The following is a 15597-nucleotide window of genomic DNA, read 5'->3' as shown; positions in this document are numbered from 1 at the left end:
TTTGCAAGTACATATATGTCTCATTGGCCAGCTCTGCTTTACTTTGGGCTCTCATTGGTCATAGCAGCAGTTCACTGAGTACACAGCTACTGAGAGAATTGTTAGTCCTGAATGAGTTTACTGAAATGCAAGGGTACCCTGGGTAAAAGACAACCCTGGGGTCTTGCCAGTTCCAGGAGCAAAAAAACTTGGAAAGCATCTGTGAGGTGCTCCTGGCCCACTCCCTCCCTGCCTTGTCAGCCCCGCTGCTCACCCAGCCACGCTCTGTCTCCCACACAGTGCCGTCCCACAGCAGCCTCTGCCCCTGCCCGCTGCCCAGGGGTGTCCAGCTCTGGCTTGGTTCCTTCAAAAACAATCCACAGCCTGTCAGACAATTTGGCTCATGCTGCTGGTGGGCAGGGAGAGAGCATCAGCTCCCACAATAAGGCAGTATTTAAATGCAATTTCAGAGCAGTGAGCCGGAAAAATCTTACAATCTGATAAGTACATATACCCTTCGTTCCTTCCTGTTTATTGCATACTCCTGTCCATTGCACCTATCTTGAATTGCCTTCATTTATAGCCCCAAGGAAAGTTTTAATTCAGAGAAATGCCTGACAACCCTTATGTCACACTATGCCTCCAGTAGGAGTAAATACCAAGAAGGAGAACATAAATAATCCATCTGGTGTTTCGGCCACAGAAGCAGGTCATTTGTGAAACACAGAAATCAATATATTTCAAAAGAAATCCTAGTGTTTAGGTTTACCATCTCCCCAAATTAGGTCCTGAAAACTGCTTTTTTCATTTTTGGCATTACATAAAGTCAGCTCTTGGGCAGGCTTGGAGCTCACAAAGGGATGGAGTTACACTGTTTGAAACAGTACAGCTGTAGATTTCGGAGCTACCTTTCTCTTTCTTCGTGCAATATTCCTGACGAATTGTTTTGCAAGGTGTTAGGATACATTGATGTTTAGATTAGTTAATTACCATTTAACCATGTAGCTGAAAAGACCATAGCGTAAAGGAGCTTCTATGCATAATCACAATTAAAGAAATCCACATTCACATCTATCTTTCCAATACTAATTTTGGAAGCTATGAAAGCTATTGAATTATGCAAATACTCAATACCATTGTTAAGATTTTTCCTTCAGTGGGAGCTGCACATTTATGCTTTTCATCTACAAAACAATCCAAAAGAATAAAAGTGATCTGAAAAGTCTTCTTTTCCACCCTCTCCTCTTTGTGGTTGTCTCTCAGACCTGCCTCAGATAATTGACAATTCTCTCCTTGCAGCCAACACCCTATTCGCTTCTTTCAAGATCTTTTTAGTGTTACTTTTGTGCTTGGTTCAACGACATGAACAGACTTGGTTTTATAGTTTCTAGCAGAGAAAAGTGTTTCTGAAAAGAAGCTGTCAGTGAACTCAACTTTAAACAGAACTGATTTCAGCAATCATGTATTTGGATAAAAGGCATGGGTGTACCTAGAATAGGGACTGTCTTTCTAGCATGCAAGAATGTATTGAAAATAAGCCAACCTGCATGTGCAAACATGAATTGGTGTGGCACTTCGGAGGCAAAAGGGAACAAACACATCATTGCAAAATACAGATGTAGCACTGATTATCGGCAAGGGGGAAGCATCTCCCAGCCAGAAATGGCTGTAAAAGCCAAACAGCTGGTGCCGAGCAGCGGGGTAGGAGGGGGCTACTGTGAGAATGGGGCTACTGTGAGAATGGGGCCCTTGCTGAGAAGCGCCCTGCTGCCTCCTGTCACCCACCGCCCCGGGGCCTGCGCAGGGACCAGGCCGCTCATCAGGGGCCTGCGGCAGCCGCTGCGCCTCCCGCCCGCAGCCCCCTCCCCCGGGAGGCTGTCCTGAGGCCGCGGCACCTCGCAGGCCTCGCCTCGGGGGACTAAAGCCGCCCCTCCTCGTACTGACCCCGTACCCCGCTCCCCAGGCTCGGCTTTCCCATCGCCTCCCACCTTGCCCCGGCGCGCCCCCGTCCCCGGCCGGGCCCTGGGACGGGCTCCCCCCGGCGGCGCCGAGCGGGTGGGCAGAGCAGGCCCAACGGCCCCGGGAGGCGGGGCACATCACAGCCCCGCCCCCCCGCTCCGTTCCTCCCAGCGCAGCCAGCGGTGATTGGCGTTCCTCTTGGCCAATCATATGGGAGGCCGCCGGCCCCGGCTATTTTCCACGCCCAAAAGGCTGGAGTGGCAGGGCCGCCGGCCAATAGAAGGTCACGGTTCCGGTGTGCGGTCCTACCGGCGGCGGGAAAGGGGCGGGACGCAGCGCTCGGAGCAGTCGCCGCAGCGGCGGCTGCAGCAAGATGGCGGTGGCGGGGAAAGGCGCGGTGTCCGCGGCGGTGAAACCGATCTTTAGCCGGGACCTGGGCGAGGCGAAGCGGCGCGTGAGGGAACTGTACCGGGCCTGGTACCGCGAGGTGCCCAACGCCGGTGAGGGGCGCGGAGCCGGCCGCGCATGCGCGGGCGGGAGTGCGAGCTCAAGGTCGTAACAACCACCCCGCAGCCGTTGGGTTCTGAAAGTGTCCGGTTACCCCCGGCTGTGAGGGGTCATCCCTCCCCACCTCGCTGGCCAGCCCCGGCCCTTTCCACGCCTCGGCCCGCTGCGTGTGGGACGGGTGTTCGGGGCTTGTGGGCTCCCGGTGCGGCACAGGCCCGGCCGGCCTGGCGCAGCCGGGTTTGCCCGGCCCTGCCTGCCCCGGCGGCCCCCCCGGGACGGGGAGCGCCGGTCGCCTCACGCCTTGCTTGCCACTTGGTTTCTCTAATTGAGCAGAAGAGAAATCTAGCTTTGATTTTCCAGAATAGGGATACAGTGGCTTCGTTATCTGTCTCCTTATAATTGCTCTGGGACTGATACCATGGCTGCGTTATTTACTTTAAATTAATTGTATTAGCGAAGCCGGCGGGCACTGCAGGAACAAAGGACCGTGTAGTGTTTTGTAGGGTTGAGCTGCACGTTGTCAGTGGGAAAAAGGAAAAGCAATATAGATGACCCCTGTGGCTGTTGTGTTTCTTCTAGTACATCTGTACCAGCTGGACATCACGGTGAAGCAGGGGCGTAACAAGGTGCGGGAGATGTTCATGAAGAATGCCCACGTTAGAGATCCACGGGTGATAGACATGCTGGTTATTAAGGTACAAACAAGTTATTCCTGTTTCGTTGAAGCTGCACAGAATGGCAAGCAAAACAGTAGTTTAAATACTATGTTTTGGTTTATTTTTTTAGAAAACAGTGGCAATCAAAGATAGGGCAAAAAGATGGTGCTAGCTAGTGTACCATTAAAAATGACTTTTCTACTCCTTCGATTGGGATGTGGTTTTCTTCACCTATTCTGAAACATACGTTAGAGTGGCAGTACTTGGTGGGAGGCTGGCTTTAGGTGGCAAAACACCTCGAGTCTGTAATATACCTGGTTCTGTCATGTGCAAAGCAATAACCAACATACCAAGAGTTGGGCAAGGCTTCAAAGTGGGTCTGAGCAACAAAACCTCTGCATTTCTAATGCATTAGAAGGTTTCCAGCCAAGGATGGCCATGCTCACGTGTTGTATTTCTCGCATTTCAAGGCAGTTGGTCTGTCTTTACCCGATTAAACAAATCTGGAAACAGAATCATAGGTAATAAATGTGGTAGGTGATGGTTCCAGTCTCATTCTGCACTGTGCTGCCATCCTCCAAAACCAGGACAAAAATTCATAGACCGAAGTCATGAAGAAGTTACATTTAAATCTCTGTGGTAGTGATATTGGTGTAAAGCACTTTGCAATTTTACTTAAAGGCACAAGGCAGGTACAGTATATGTATTTGTGTCACAGTATAGGTGATGCAGGCAGTCTTCAGGAGTAGAGAATTGTTCATGCAGCTATCCTAAGGGTGTTTCTAAGTGCATCCAAATAACTTTTGTAGTACTGTATAGTTAGAATCAGGCTCTAACTGAGAACTAGTCTAAAATTCTTTTATCTGTGTGCAGGGAAAAATGGATCTTCAAGAAACTATTCAGGTGTGGAAGCAGAGGACTCACATCATGAGGTATTTCCATGAGACGGAAACCCCGCGGCCTAAAGACTTTCTGTCCAAATTCTATGCAGGCCACGATCCCTGAGAGATTGACTCTGTCTTCCTGCCTTGTATTACAAATAAAGTTCTATACAGTAGGAAAAAATATACACAGAAATATTGTATAGCATATTAGGAGCCTAATGACTAAATCCAAATCCAGAGTGTGTGCAAGTCATTATGACCTTATGAAGATCTGCGATTTCCTAGTTTTTGCCAATGTGCGTTTTCGGTGGGAGTTTGTCCCATCACTTGCCCTGGAGTCTCTGCTGAATAACCACAACACAACCTGGCTGTGGAGCTCTCTGCAGGGCCTGCGGCCCTGTGTGTGTGTGTGTTGGCCCTCTGGAAGAGACAGCCGAAAAGAACGGGCCTTCAGAAAAGCCACTGTAGTAGCAAAAGTATTCTTAGTGCTTGAGGCCAGTCTGTATTCATGCAGTGGTTTACAATTTCATGCAATGACTTTGTTGACCTTGTGTTTTTTATTTGGACACTATTCTCTGTTTACTTCCTTGCAGAGAATGGCATAAAATCCAATAACCCAATAAAGCCCTTTGTGCAATAAAAAGATCAGCAGAGTCCATTTCTCTGCTGCAAAATGAAATTACCTGGAAAAATTGAGTTTTGTACTGTTGTCTAGAATAGGCAGGCTCTGTAAGAACTTCTGATGCCTAGCAGAAGATGTCCTACCATCACCTCCTTAATTGAATGAGGAATTACTAGCTCCCTTTCAAGAAGGGTAAGGAGAACTTTAATCAGACAAAACACATTTTCAGCAGGTAACTCGGTGCTGGAGCTCCCCCATGTGTGATCAGCACTGAATGCCTGTAGTGCTCTCAAGCTGCTTTTTATCCTGGCCTAAATACTAGGGCCTTCTTCCCCATATGAGGACTGTAAAGGAGCACCCCTCAGGGATATGTATGTCTGTTTACCTAGGAACTTTGGGTCTGGGGTCTTTTTTAGGACAGGGCTGAAGAAGGATCACAGGAAGGGCCAGGAGAGACAGTGGACTAAAGCAGTGACAGGAGTTTGGCACTTTAGAAAACAGGAGCAGGGACATGTTTGACCCCCAAGAGCCAATAAACTGGAGCAACCACTTCTTGAGTGGCCTTAGAGAAGGAGGGGGCAACTGAGATACTGAGTGAAAGAACCTGCCAGCTCTGGGGTCACTCAGATGGCAGGTTCCCTTTGCGCTCAGTATCAGAGCTGGAGAGTTAGAGCAAACATCAAAAGCGGTGACAAGCAATAAGGGAGTAAATGCATCTGCTTGAACCAAACACCGTGCTAATGTGTGTGACATTAAAAGAAAGTTTTTGACAGCTACAAGAATACTGAAGGGAGGAGTGGGCAGTCAAGAGGAGAAGCCAGATCAACTGACCAGAAACCATGGGAAAGACACTGCTGGCTTTAAAAAAAAAAAAAAAGAAATCATTTGACTTTAACGTTTCAAGGTATTTGAGAAAACAGCTGGTCTAATGTGGCTGAAGATAGCCTATGCACGCCCTAGCAGGAGAGAAGACCTTTAAAGTCTATTATGCAAGGATTTAATTGCAATAGTAAATACTTCTACAAAAAGAATTGCTGAAGTTTATACACAGTTAAGAAAATAAATATATTAGGGCTCGTACAGAAGCAAGTACTGAACTTCCAAGGAAATAGTAAGTACTTGGAGCCAGAGTGTGCAGATATTTTCACTGTTCACAGATTTAATGCTATAAAATGCATCCGCAAGTTAGTTTGCCACTTATATTAACCTTTTACAAAACCTACTCAAAACTTTTAGCTCTGCAATGATAATACTGTATTTAACCCTCAGTGAGGTGAAATTAGTGATACAGTCTCCATCAGACACTCCTGCACAGTGCTGGGTTGTAAATCAACATTATTTGAACTGTGGTGCCATTTCCAGTATGACTCCACTGCTTCCTCCAGGATTCCTGTCATGTACTGTGGATTAGTACTGAATTACAGAAAGGATTTCTAAGAGGAAATAAATAGGAAGAGAGCTTCCCTACTGGCACAGACTTAAGAGAGGTAGGAAGGTTAAGACAGGATTGCTATGTCACAGGCACATAATCTATAAAAACACGACCAAAGTCACACATCTCAATCTCTTGATGTTTAATTAAGTGTTTCCCATACTGCTAATAAAAGGAATCCCAAGCAGTCTTCGATGAGGTGAACGTGTGTGTGTGCAAGGATGCAGGGCCTTATCAAGCACTTCTTAACCCTGATCTACAGATTTCCGTCATACAGACACGTGCAGGACACTCGCTGGCAAAGGGGACACAGAGCCCCCTGTCCCCTTTAGGGAGGACAAAACAGAGGTGACAGGTGTTGGAACCATCGCTTTGTCAATGGTTTTCTCCCTTCTGTTCTTCCGTTACAGTTCTGCAAATAGAATAATAAGCCATTACTCTTCAGATACACTGTACAGCGCTCCAGTCTGTACCTCCCCACCTGAGGTGGGTGTTTACAAAAAAGGAATTTCTAACAGGGCATTGTGATCTTCACAACCTTTTAATTCTCTGGTTTTAGCTGTGCTGGAAAAATGCGGGAAAATCTCTTTATCAAACAGAATACATAACACCAAATGACACTATTTACAACAACTTCTTTAAAACAACTTATTTCTAAAAAGACTCAAATACACCCAAACTCAAAACTTTACTTGGGGCAAGCCAAATGGAATAACATAAAATGGAGGGAAGTGTAGAGTAAAGGAAAAGCAGAAATAATTCACCTTTATCTGACGAGTCTGAATGGTGCAACTACTCCAGAGATCAGTGTTGTTACACCCACCAGACAGTTTGTTCTGGTGGGTTCTGGAATTCTCTCACCTGGTTCACTTCTATATCAGAATTTCATTCTCTTTTAAAATAGTCATTCTGTGAGTTAGCAGAAGACTTTTTACCAGGTATATGTAATAACACTTAAGTCTTTCTTTTCTGTCTGTGGTATAGACCCTCACTGACTACACTTTATTTCTGATTCAAACGACAAGATCTAAAACGCCATCAGTTTATTACAATCTCTAATGAATGTATATCGTGGAGATTTGCCATTCAGGTACCAGTCTGGCCTATTCCAGTGTAAAGGAACTGAGCAATTCGTAGCCAGCTGCAGGTGTCCGTGTGTTTAACTGCAAATGTGTCTTTCAAAGCTGCTGCTGTCGGTTATTTCTTAGTGCAACATTCTCCTCGCTGCCCCAAGCCAAACAGGAAGCCCAAATAATTAGATTGCTGGTGATGTTAATGACATACCCTTTAATCATCGTCATCATCGTCCTCTGGGACAAAGATATCATGTTCTTCGAGCAGGGCTGCGAAGTTCTTACTGATCTGAGTCCCGACATACAGGAAAGGGATCACAACGCTGAACACCCTCAGAAGGCCGAACGGTGTCTGCAAGGAGCCCAGGAGGCAAGACTGAACTTTACCAGCGAGTGGCACAGTGGCTGAGCTCACCAACCCCCGGCCCACAGGCGCGCCGGGGACCCGGGAGCAGCGGGAAGAACGTTTTGCCGTCCCGAGTGCCAGACCCGCCGTCACCGCATCGCACTTTCCCACACGAACTCCAGTACCGGGGGAGCAGGAGCCAGCGGGGGGCTCGGGGCAGGGAACGGCAGCGGCATAGGAAGGCGAGCGGTGGCCAGCGAGAAGCAGCGAGTGCTCATCGCCTCCTCACGGCGCAGCGACCACCACCGGTGCGTACCGCTCCGCACCGCCCGGGCTCGGGCCCGCTCGGGCCCGCCCAGACCCTCAGCGCCGCTCCCCTCACCCTCCCGCTGGCCAGCGCTTCCGCATGCCCGCCCCGCCCACAGCGAGCCGCTCATTAGCCTAGACCCTGTCACTCACTCCCACCGCCCCGCCCACAACAGATGCACTCCCACTGATTGGCCACCGCTGCCATCCGTTACGCCGCGATTGGCTGGCTCTCCCATCCGCTCTCCCCTCACTCACCTTAACCGGCTTCGGCAAAATGGCGCCGCTGCGGGTGACGGTGGCGCTCCGGGAGGGCACGAGTGGCACGGCCGGGGTGCGGCGCAGCCCGCCCCAGCCCGCCCGCCCCGAGTAAGCCGCGGCCGCCGCCAGGAGCCGCCAGCCTGCCGCTGCCATCCTCCCCTTCTCCCTCCTGCCCCTCGCTGGGCTCCGGTAACGGCCGAGCCGAGGCGTCACCCGGGGCGGCGGGGCCTCCGGCTCTCGCGAGGCCTGAGGGGCGGGGCGAGATCGCCGGTGCGCGTGCGCGGGGCGAGGCCACGCCTCACCTGGCCGCGTGCCGCGCCAGCGAGCGGCTGCGGGGCCGCGACCTCCCCACCCGGGGTCCCCGAGTACCGGGAGCCACGCACCGCGCAGCCCTTCACCGCCGCCCGCCGGGGGAAAACCGGGCATGGGAACGGGCAGGGCGGGAACCGCCGGGCCCTGCAGACCCCCGCGGGCGTCAGGGGTTCGCAGCTCCGTGGGCAGCGCGCGCGGTACAAATCACAGCGGTTTATTTGGCTTCACGGCGTAAAATACAAACGGTAACAACGTCTTTTAAATGCGTAATACAAGTTCCGCGTGTAAAACAAAAGGCGCATGCAAAACCACCCCTTAAAATAAGAACAGGTCGTCTACCTAAAACATAAGCACTTCAAAAGGCAGGAGCGTTTCTGCAGGTGGCTCGTAGTGTCGTCTGGTAATTGTGCAGATCATGCAGCACGCTCCGTGCTGCACGAGGTGCCACCGACGCGGGAACTGCACCCGTCCCCTGTGCGTTTCTGTAGGAGTTACTTAAATGTCTCTGCAAAGGCAGCTGAGAGGGGTAAGACAGGGAGGCCACCCACCCCCCAACTATTAATGCTTTAGCTCTTAATGGAAAAGGTGTGATCTTAGTGGTGAACGTCCACCAAGTGGCCACAGGTAAAATCTTCAGGTTACTCTGATTGCTAGGACCTGGATTCAGTGGCAGCCATCACCACAGTTTTATAAAAAGATCAGTGTGCAACAACACAATACATTATGGGCCTGAATCTGAAATCCCAGCCTCAGAAAAACAGAAGGATTTAATCAACTATCCTAGCAAGATTGGGATTTTTTGCTCAGCTTACAAAGGCTGTGTCAGAATCTCCCTCCTTTTAGTCTTCAATTTCTTTTAAATTCAAGCATTCAGATTCTAGCATTTTTTCTCTCATTGCTTTTGCATTATTATGCCAAAGAAATCTCTTAGAAAAGGATTTAAGTACATCAAGAAAAGTAGCCATTCAGCTTTAGCGTTCAGCCCCCCTTTCCTAGGGAGTCTGTTTTGTGCTACCCGGTAATTTTCTATTTTTAAAAAATAAGAAGGAAAGGCGAAGGTGGGAGGTGAAACAGTCCAAACCTGAATGACTGGAGAAAAAAAGAGCGTGTGGCAATCAGTCTCATTTTGCTGTAGGGGACAATGAAAACTCTCTGCTTTTCCTGTACCAATCTCTGCCTGCAGACAGGAGGAGAGGACGCTCCATTAGCCAGCTGCGTGGGCAAGCTCAGGAAGCTGAAATCCCGACCTTCTGCCTGCGGGCTGCTTCAAAGGCACTGCCAGCACCACTGATCCACAGCCGAGCTGGTTTGATGGCCTCTGTTACGGTGATGGAGCACCCAGGTGCTTCCTGCCTAATGAAGGAAGTGGCAGTGGTCATTAAAAAAACCTGTACTCCCACGCAAATTTGGGCATGGCTCCAATTATGGCTCTTCTTACTCACAAAAGGGCCATCCCTGCTATGTGGGCGGGATGGTGAGGGAACCCTGACCAAGCGCATCCGAAGTCATGCAGTGCTTTGGAGACCTACTAAAGGCCCAGGCATGGACAGCTGGGCCGAGCGCAAATACTGCTTAGGATTCAGTAATTTTCTTCTCAGCGCTGCAGAATAAAACACAGTTACTCCAAATGCGATCAGACAGAAAGCAGAGCGCAGCACCTCATTTGCAGGATTTAGTTGGGATATGTACTAACGCAAAGACAGGTAGCGTGGAAATTGTGCCATTTGAATGGGACAGATTAAAGCATTAAATATAAGCTCTTTAGTAGTGTTACTAGCACAATCCCATCTTATTAAAGCAAACTAAGCTTCTTAAAAGTGAGACTGCCCTCAAATGAATAATACTGTTCCAGTTCTGACAGAACTGGCTTTGCTAATTTATTTTCTCTTTCAAGTCACTCCTGATTCTTGGGTCTAATGTAGGAACTGCCATTACATTTTGATTTAGTTTGGAAGTTAAATCTTTACCGTCAAGCTGCCTTTTGTAAGTGTGAGATATCAGGAATAATCTTCTCTCTGTATTACATTAAAAAAAAAAGACAACGACAATAAAAGAGAAAAATGCTTGCCAAATCTGACCCTGGCCCCAAAATACCCATGCTCAGAGTGAGAAGGCACCAGGTAGCGCCATCCCCTGACACTGCTGCCCTGCCATGGGGACAGGGACAGGTTCCCAGCCGGGAATACTGCAGCACTGAACAATTTAAGCAGCAGGCAGGGAGGCAGAGCTGGCCCCTAAGTCCAGCCAGCTGGGCTGCTGGCAGAGCCTGGGCACTGGCCCGTGGCCACGTGCTCCTGGTCTTTCCAAACTGTTTTCACTTAAAAAGCGGAACAAAAATAATCCTCCCAAACCTGAAGATCCCTACTGTGAAGAAATACAGACACAAACCAGAGAGAACTGGATTGCATCACTCATATGTGAAGGTTACACTCCCAGCGCCCAAAGTCACACTTGTAATATCTGATCTGAGGTCTGATTTCCTCTAATACACCACTGAGCCATAATTAGGCAGGAGGCTGGAAGCTCATCATCCAAAACTACCAGAGGTATATTTTCAAAGGCACCAAAAGTTAATGGAAGTCATTTGATTTCTGCATTGGCAATCTCTACTGGCTATTGCAAAATATTAAGCTGAGTGTGTTTAACTCCAGAAAGGCAAATAGGTTCTACTAGTCATGACCTGGAATAGCCTCTTGCTTTCCAAGCAAGGCTCCTTAATAAAACAGGGCAATAAAAACAGGTTTAACAGTCAGATAGGAAGCACAAGACTGCTTCACATATTTTTTCTGCTTTGAAAAGCAGCCCTTGCCAAGAGGATAAGGGAGAAGATTTATGAACCCAATCTCCAGGGTGCTGCAGCCCCTGAACTCAGCACCCACCTACTTGTACCATCTGCCTCGTGGACAAGGTTTCTGACCTACAGGTGAAGGACAAGTCCAGTTCTGTGGCGAGGCGACAGGCGTACCTCCTCGCAGCCCTCCTCACCCACCGGGAGGACAGGATGTGCTACAGAGACCAAGTGATGCTGACACGAAATCGGAGGGAAGCACCAACAGAAGGCAGCGATACGGCTTTGACGCTGGAGGGGCAAGCCCAGACACTGCTGACATGCAGTCAGTGCTACCTGTAACTCACTCCCACGCCTCTACTTTGGGGCCAGCTCCCTCCTCCTCCCTGCTCCTCCACAGCTTCTCCTCCAAGTGCGCAGCTCTGCCAGGAGCTGGGCAGAGCCACACCAGTGAGAGAGGCTCTGCAAGAGGGCGACTGGATGCTGTCTCGGGCAAGCTGCCCAATGAGCCAGCTGAGCCCTACATGGCACTTTGCAGGAGCTACAGTCTGCACAGAGGTTGAGAAATTCACCCCTGGCAAGGCAAAGAGGCTTTAGCATCCCTGTTTTGGAACAGGGAAGGCTTGAGTGGAGACATTAACAGGCTTGGCTACTGCTTGACATAGTCCAGATCAGCCCTGGGGCACTTCCGCTCCTCGCTGTTGCTTCAGAGCAGGTTCAGTGTCTCCATTTCAGCCTCACTGCTCAGCTCAGGTGCCCAAAGAGATGGATGCAAACCCATGAAATCCACATCCTGAGGGATTTAGCAGGGAGGAGGGTTAGTGCAGATGAAAGTAAAAAAAAAAGACAATGCAAGAGCCCAGTCCTCGTTGCCCTGGCTGCTGGGCCAGCCACAGCCAGGGTGGCTCACGAGTGTCCTGTGGCAAAGGAGGCACAAGGCGGGAGGCACCAGCCAGGGCCAGTGGCCCACTGGCGGCATTTCGTAAGAGCCCAGCCTTATCTGTGGTGAAAGAGCAAAGGCAGAAGGACTTCGGTGCAAGACCACAGACAATAGTAAATGCTGACCTGTGCAAACTTCCACACTAAGAAACGAAACCAAAATAAAGTGGTGAAGGAAGGGCAGGCAATGAAGCTCCCAGAGCATCCACCACGCCAGGACGGACAGGGGCCAAGCCCGTTGGCTGAGGTTCATTGCATATGTGCTGATTTGGGCCCCCTCCACACCTCTTATCACCAGTGGAGGAAAGATCAAAGGCAGCTCCGCTGGTACTAAAGCCTCATGGAAATGAAACGTGAGGCTTGGGGAAGACCCAGGTCCATCCCACATGCCCTGTGAAGCACACATGCACCACACACTCAGCCACCGAACAGGGCAGGGAGCAAGCAGCATCCCTTGCTTCGCTCTTCCCGCATGAGAGACAGGCTGCTGGGCATCAGCTGGCCAGTGGCTTGTGTCCCCGGTCACGGGTGTCCCCTCTTCTGCCTCTCCTGCCACTCCCGTCTCAGCACCACAATCTCCTGCCCATACCAGCTGTGCAGCTTGGAGAAGCAGGCTGTGTCTGGTGACACTGGGCTCTCTGGCATGGCTGGGGACACGGCGGCGCTGCCAGCAGCCGAGCGCCGGCGCGGAGGCAGGGGTGGGGGTTTCGCATGCCCCCCATCACGGTCGGAGCAGGTGGCGCCCCCAGGGACACCACCGCCACTGCCCCACGTGGAGTAACCATTCTCCAGGACGGCAGGCTTCTCCTGGAGGGGCTGCAAGGCGGGGTTGGAGAGGTGCCTCTTCCTGCCAGAGGAGGAGGACCTCCGCGGTGAGTTGCGGCAAGCGGCCAAGCTCTTGCAGGCCTCCTCCAGCTGCTTCTCCAGCTCCCTCACCACCAGCCGCATGTAGTCGAAGCTGGCCCGTGAGATTGCCTTCACCCAGGCCTCCATGGCAGCCTGCCCATCAGCCACCAGCACGTAAGCCCTGGCACCAGCGTCGTCAAAGCGGATGGCGAAGGCGAACTCCTCAGCAGCCTCGCACAGCTCCACGGTGCAGCCCTCGAGCACCACCAGCCCCATGGGCTCCCGGCTCTCCCGCTCCTCGAAGTAGAAGAGGAGGTTGCCCTTGAGGACGAACCAGCGGCGCTGGTAGGAGGTGGCGTGGTGGTGGTGGGCATGGTGGTGGTGCCGCTCCACACGCTTGCGCAGGAAGCCAGCATGGTCGGTGGGTGAGTCGCAGGTGGCGTAGTGGGCCACGCTCCGCTCGTTCAGCTTCATGGCCCCACCTAGGAGCAGAGGAAGAGGGGGAAGAAGTCAGCTCGGGGTGAGGAACGTCTCACCTGCCCCACCAGGAGAGGCCTGATCCTGCAGGGAAAATCAGCCTCGACTCCAGCAGCCAGCGCTGCAGGACGGCGTCAACCCAGCCAGTACCCCGCAAATGGTGGGCTGGCTCCTCGCTGCAGCAGAGAGGTCATCACCAGAGCCCCACCACCAAGACAGTTGCCTTCTCCAGGGACAACAACACTGCTGCTTCGTTTCTTATTGCACGAGTGACCTACTTTGCTGTGTTTTTATGGGGCATGCCAAAGAAATTTGCATCTGTGCCTGCTCTCTCCTCTATTACAGGGCAGGACAAGGAGGGCATTTTCAGACCCAAGGGCTCTGGGACCTCCATTTGAGCACCCTCTTCCCACTTCCCATCTCCACGCAGGACCACCCGGCCCCACCAGCCCTCCCAGCAGCAGCACCCCAGCCCCGGCAGGATCACCGGCAGCGGGGTGTGAGGTGCCGTACCGGCTGTGTGGGTCAGACCGCAATCCCGTGCCGTCTTCCTTGGGTGGGCTGCTCCCTTGCCAAGGGCCTCCGAAGCTTCACTGTGCCGAGCTCCATCCCTGGTTGGACAAAAGGCGGCAGAGGAGGAGTCAGAAACCAGAACAGCTGGGACTAAAAGAGCAAAGAGCTGCATCATTCCCACCCCAGAGAGCCGAGACCCTCAGCACACAGAAGTGGCCAGTGCCAGGCACCGCCGGCAAGCAGCTCTGAAAAACTGGGGTGTCAAAACCAGGGGAACTTGTGTTGGCTTCATAGCCCAAGCGCCATCCCAGCTCGGGACAGCGCTCCTGCAGGTTTATTTTTGGCTCCTTTGGGTTTGTTTTGGTTTTATTAAAAAACAAGGAGCTTTTGTAGAAGCCTATCACTGCACCATCTGCGGAGGCCCTGCAGCAGTCAATTTGGCAAACCGGCAGGTCCCACAGAAGGATACAGCAAGCGCAGCCTTTGAGCTTGTACAACTGCAAATGGATGTCCAACCGCTAAAATTCTGGATACAGAAACATGCAGAAAACAAACCACAGCTGCCACTCCCCAGCCAGATCCGGCTGGGGGAAGCTCCCCACTGCTGAACGCCCTCCAGCATCCCTCCCGGAGCCCTTCTCCCCCATCAGGGCTTGTGGGGCAGGGCTAAGGGCAAGGGGCACGTACCCCAGTTGGAAAATGGACAAAAATCCCATCAGGAGTAAGGAAATACCGTGCCCTGGGGGCGCTTTGCCCTTGGCGCGGCACCCTGAGGGATCTCCAGCGGTGCACACTCAGGCTGGGGTGGCGCACGCCAGCCCTGATGTGAGCGGGTGGGGGGGTCCCGTGGTCTGGCGGGGGTGCAAGGGGTGTGTGTGTCTCTGTATGTGTCTGTGCAATGCTGGGCTCTCGGTCTTTGTGCGCGCATGTGTGTCTCCGTGTGTGTTTCCCGCGTCCCTGCGGACCCCCGCGGCTCCGGCCCGATCCCGCCGCCCGCTCCCGCCCCGCCGCCGCCGCCGCGGCCCCGCCGCCCGCCGGCCCTCGCCCAGCGCCTCACTCCGGCGGCGGGACCACGACTCCCGGCCCGCCCCGGCTCACCTCGGGTCCTTCCTGCTCGGCGGCGCGGCGCGGCGGTGCGGGGCGGCCGGGGGCCGGCCGCGGCCCGGGAGCGGAGGGGAGGGGAGGGCTCCCGCGGCCGCCGGGGCCGTCCCGCCGCGCAGGCAGCGCCGCCCCGCCCGCGGCGGCGGAGGGCGGGGGGCGGCCGGCGGGGCGGCGCTGCCTGCCTGGGGCTGCTTTCTGCCGCACCTCTGCGCTCCGCCCGACACCCCTTCGGGTACCCCTGAGGTCTCACCTCGGGAAGACCTACAGTGTCCCCCCTCCGCTCAGTGCAACTATTGGGGTGCAGCAGCCGTGGGGTGCGGCAATGATAGGGCGCCAGTAATGGGATGTAGCAGCAGTGGGGTGCAATGGCAACGGGGTGCAGCAGCAGCGGGGTGCGTTACCGGCTGGGTGCAATGCTGATTGCGGGGTGCAACAGCTGTGGGGTGCAGCAGCAATGAGTGTAATTGCTGTGGGTTCAATGGGTCTGTTACTAACGGGGTGCAGAGGCACAGGTGGGCGATACCGATGGGGTGCCGCGGCTGCGGGGCGCAGCACGGGCACGGTGCAGCAGCAAGGCGGTGCGGCCCCGGCGGCGC

General features: G+C 52.8%; 3 protein-coding genes across 3 annotated transcripts; 1 reads left to right on the top strand and 2 right to left on the bottom strand.

The window, feature by feature from the left end:
* The first annotated feature begins 2257 nt into the window (after nt 1-2257).
* Nucleotides 2258-4168, top strand: NDUFA6 (NADH:ubiquinone oxidoreductase subunit A6). The gene is made up of 3 exons (XM_065656972.1): nt 2258-2438; nt 3025-3140; nt 3975-4168. Exons 1-3 carry the CDS (start codon nt 2312-2314, stop codon nt 4104-4106), a joined length of 375 nt encoding a protein of 124 aa, XP_065513044.1. The 5' UTR covers nt 2258-2311; the 3' UTR covers nt 4107-4168.
* A 1998-nt stretch (nt 4169-6166) lies between these two features.
* Nucleotides 6167-8271, bottom strand: SMDT1 (single-pass membrane protein with aspartate rich tail 1). The gene is made up of 3 exons (XM_065656982.1): nt 8023-8271; nt 7324-7464; nt 6167-6451 (listed from the first exon to the last, which is right to left on the bottom strand). The coding sequence occupies exons 1-2, from the start codon at nt 8176-8178 to the stop codon at nt 7327-7329; spliced, it is 294 nt and encodes a 97-aa protein (XP_065513054.1). The 5' UTR covers nt 8179-8271; the 3' UTR covers nt 6167-6451; nt 7324-7326.
* Nucleotides 8272-8537: 266 nt separating this feature from the next.
* Nucleotides 8538-15125, bottom strand: PHETA2 (PH domain containing endocytic trafficking adaptor 2). The gene is made up of 3 exons (XM_065658460.1): nt 14999-15125; nt 13901-13998; nt 8538-13392 (listed from the first exon to the last, which is right to left on the bottom strand). The coding sequence occupies exon 3, from the start codon at nt 13382-13384 to the stop codon at nt 12587-12589; it is 798 nt and encodes a 265-aa protein (XP_065514532.1). The 5' UTR covers nt 13385-13392; nt 13901-13998; nt 14999-15125; the 3' UTR covers nt 8538-12586.
* Nucleotides 15126-15597: the final 472 nt, after the last annotated feature.

The sequence above is a fragment of the Caloenas nicobarica genome, chromosome 1, assembly GCF_036013445.1.
Source record: "Caloenas nicobarica isolate bCalNic1 chromosome 1, bCalNic1.hap1, whole genome shotgun sequence".
NCBI classification, from domain to species: Eukaryota; Metazoa; Chordata; class Aves; order Columbiformes; family Columbidae; genus Caloenas; species Caloenas nicobarica.
The sequence above is the reverse complement of the archived record's forward strand: the minus strand, read 5'-3'. Positions and strand labels throughout refer to the sequence as shown.

Coding starts and splice junctions, on each gene's coding strand:
- NDUFA6 (XM_065656972.1), top strand. CDS start 2,312: ATGGCGGTGGCGGGGAAAGGCGCGGTGTCCGCGGCGGTGAAACCGATC. Junction 2,439..3,024: donor CCGCGAGGTGCCCAACGCCG/GTGAGGGGCGCG, acceptor TGTTTCTTCTAG/TACATCTGTACCAGCTGGAC. Junction 3,141..3,974: donor TAGACATGCTGGTTATTAAG/GTACAAACAAGT, acceptor ATCTGTGTGCAG/GGAAAAATGGATCTTCAAGA.
- SMDT1 (XM_065656982.1), bottom strand. CDS start 8,178: ATGGCAGCGGCAGGCTGGCGGCTCCTGGCGGCGGCCGCGGCTTACTCG. Junction 7,465..8,022: donor TTTTGCCGAAGCCGGTTAAG/GTGAGTGAGGGG, acceptor GGCTCCTTGCAG/ACACCGTTCGGCCTTCTGAG.
- PHETA2 (XM_065658460.1), bottom strand. CDS start 13,384: ATGAAGCTGAACGAGCGGAGCGTGGCCCACTACGCCACCTGCGACTCA.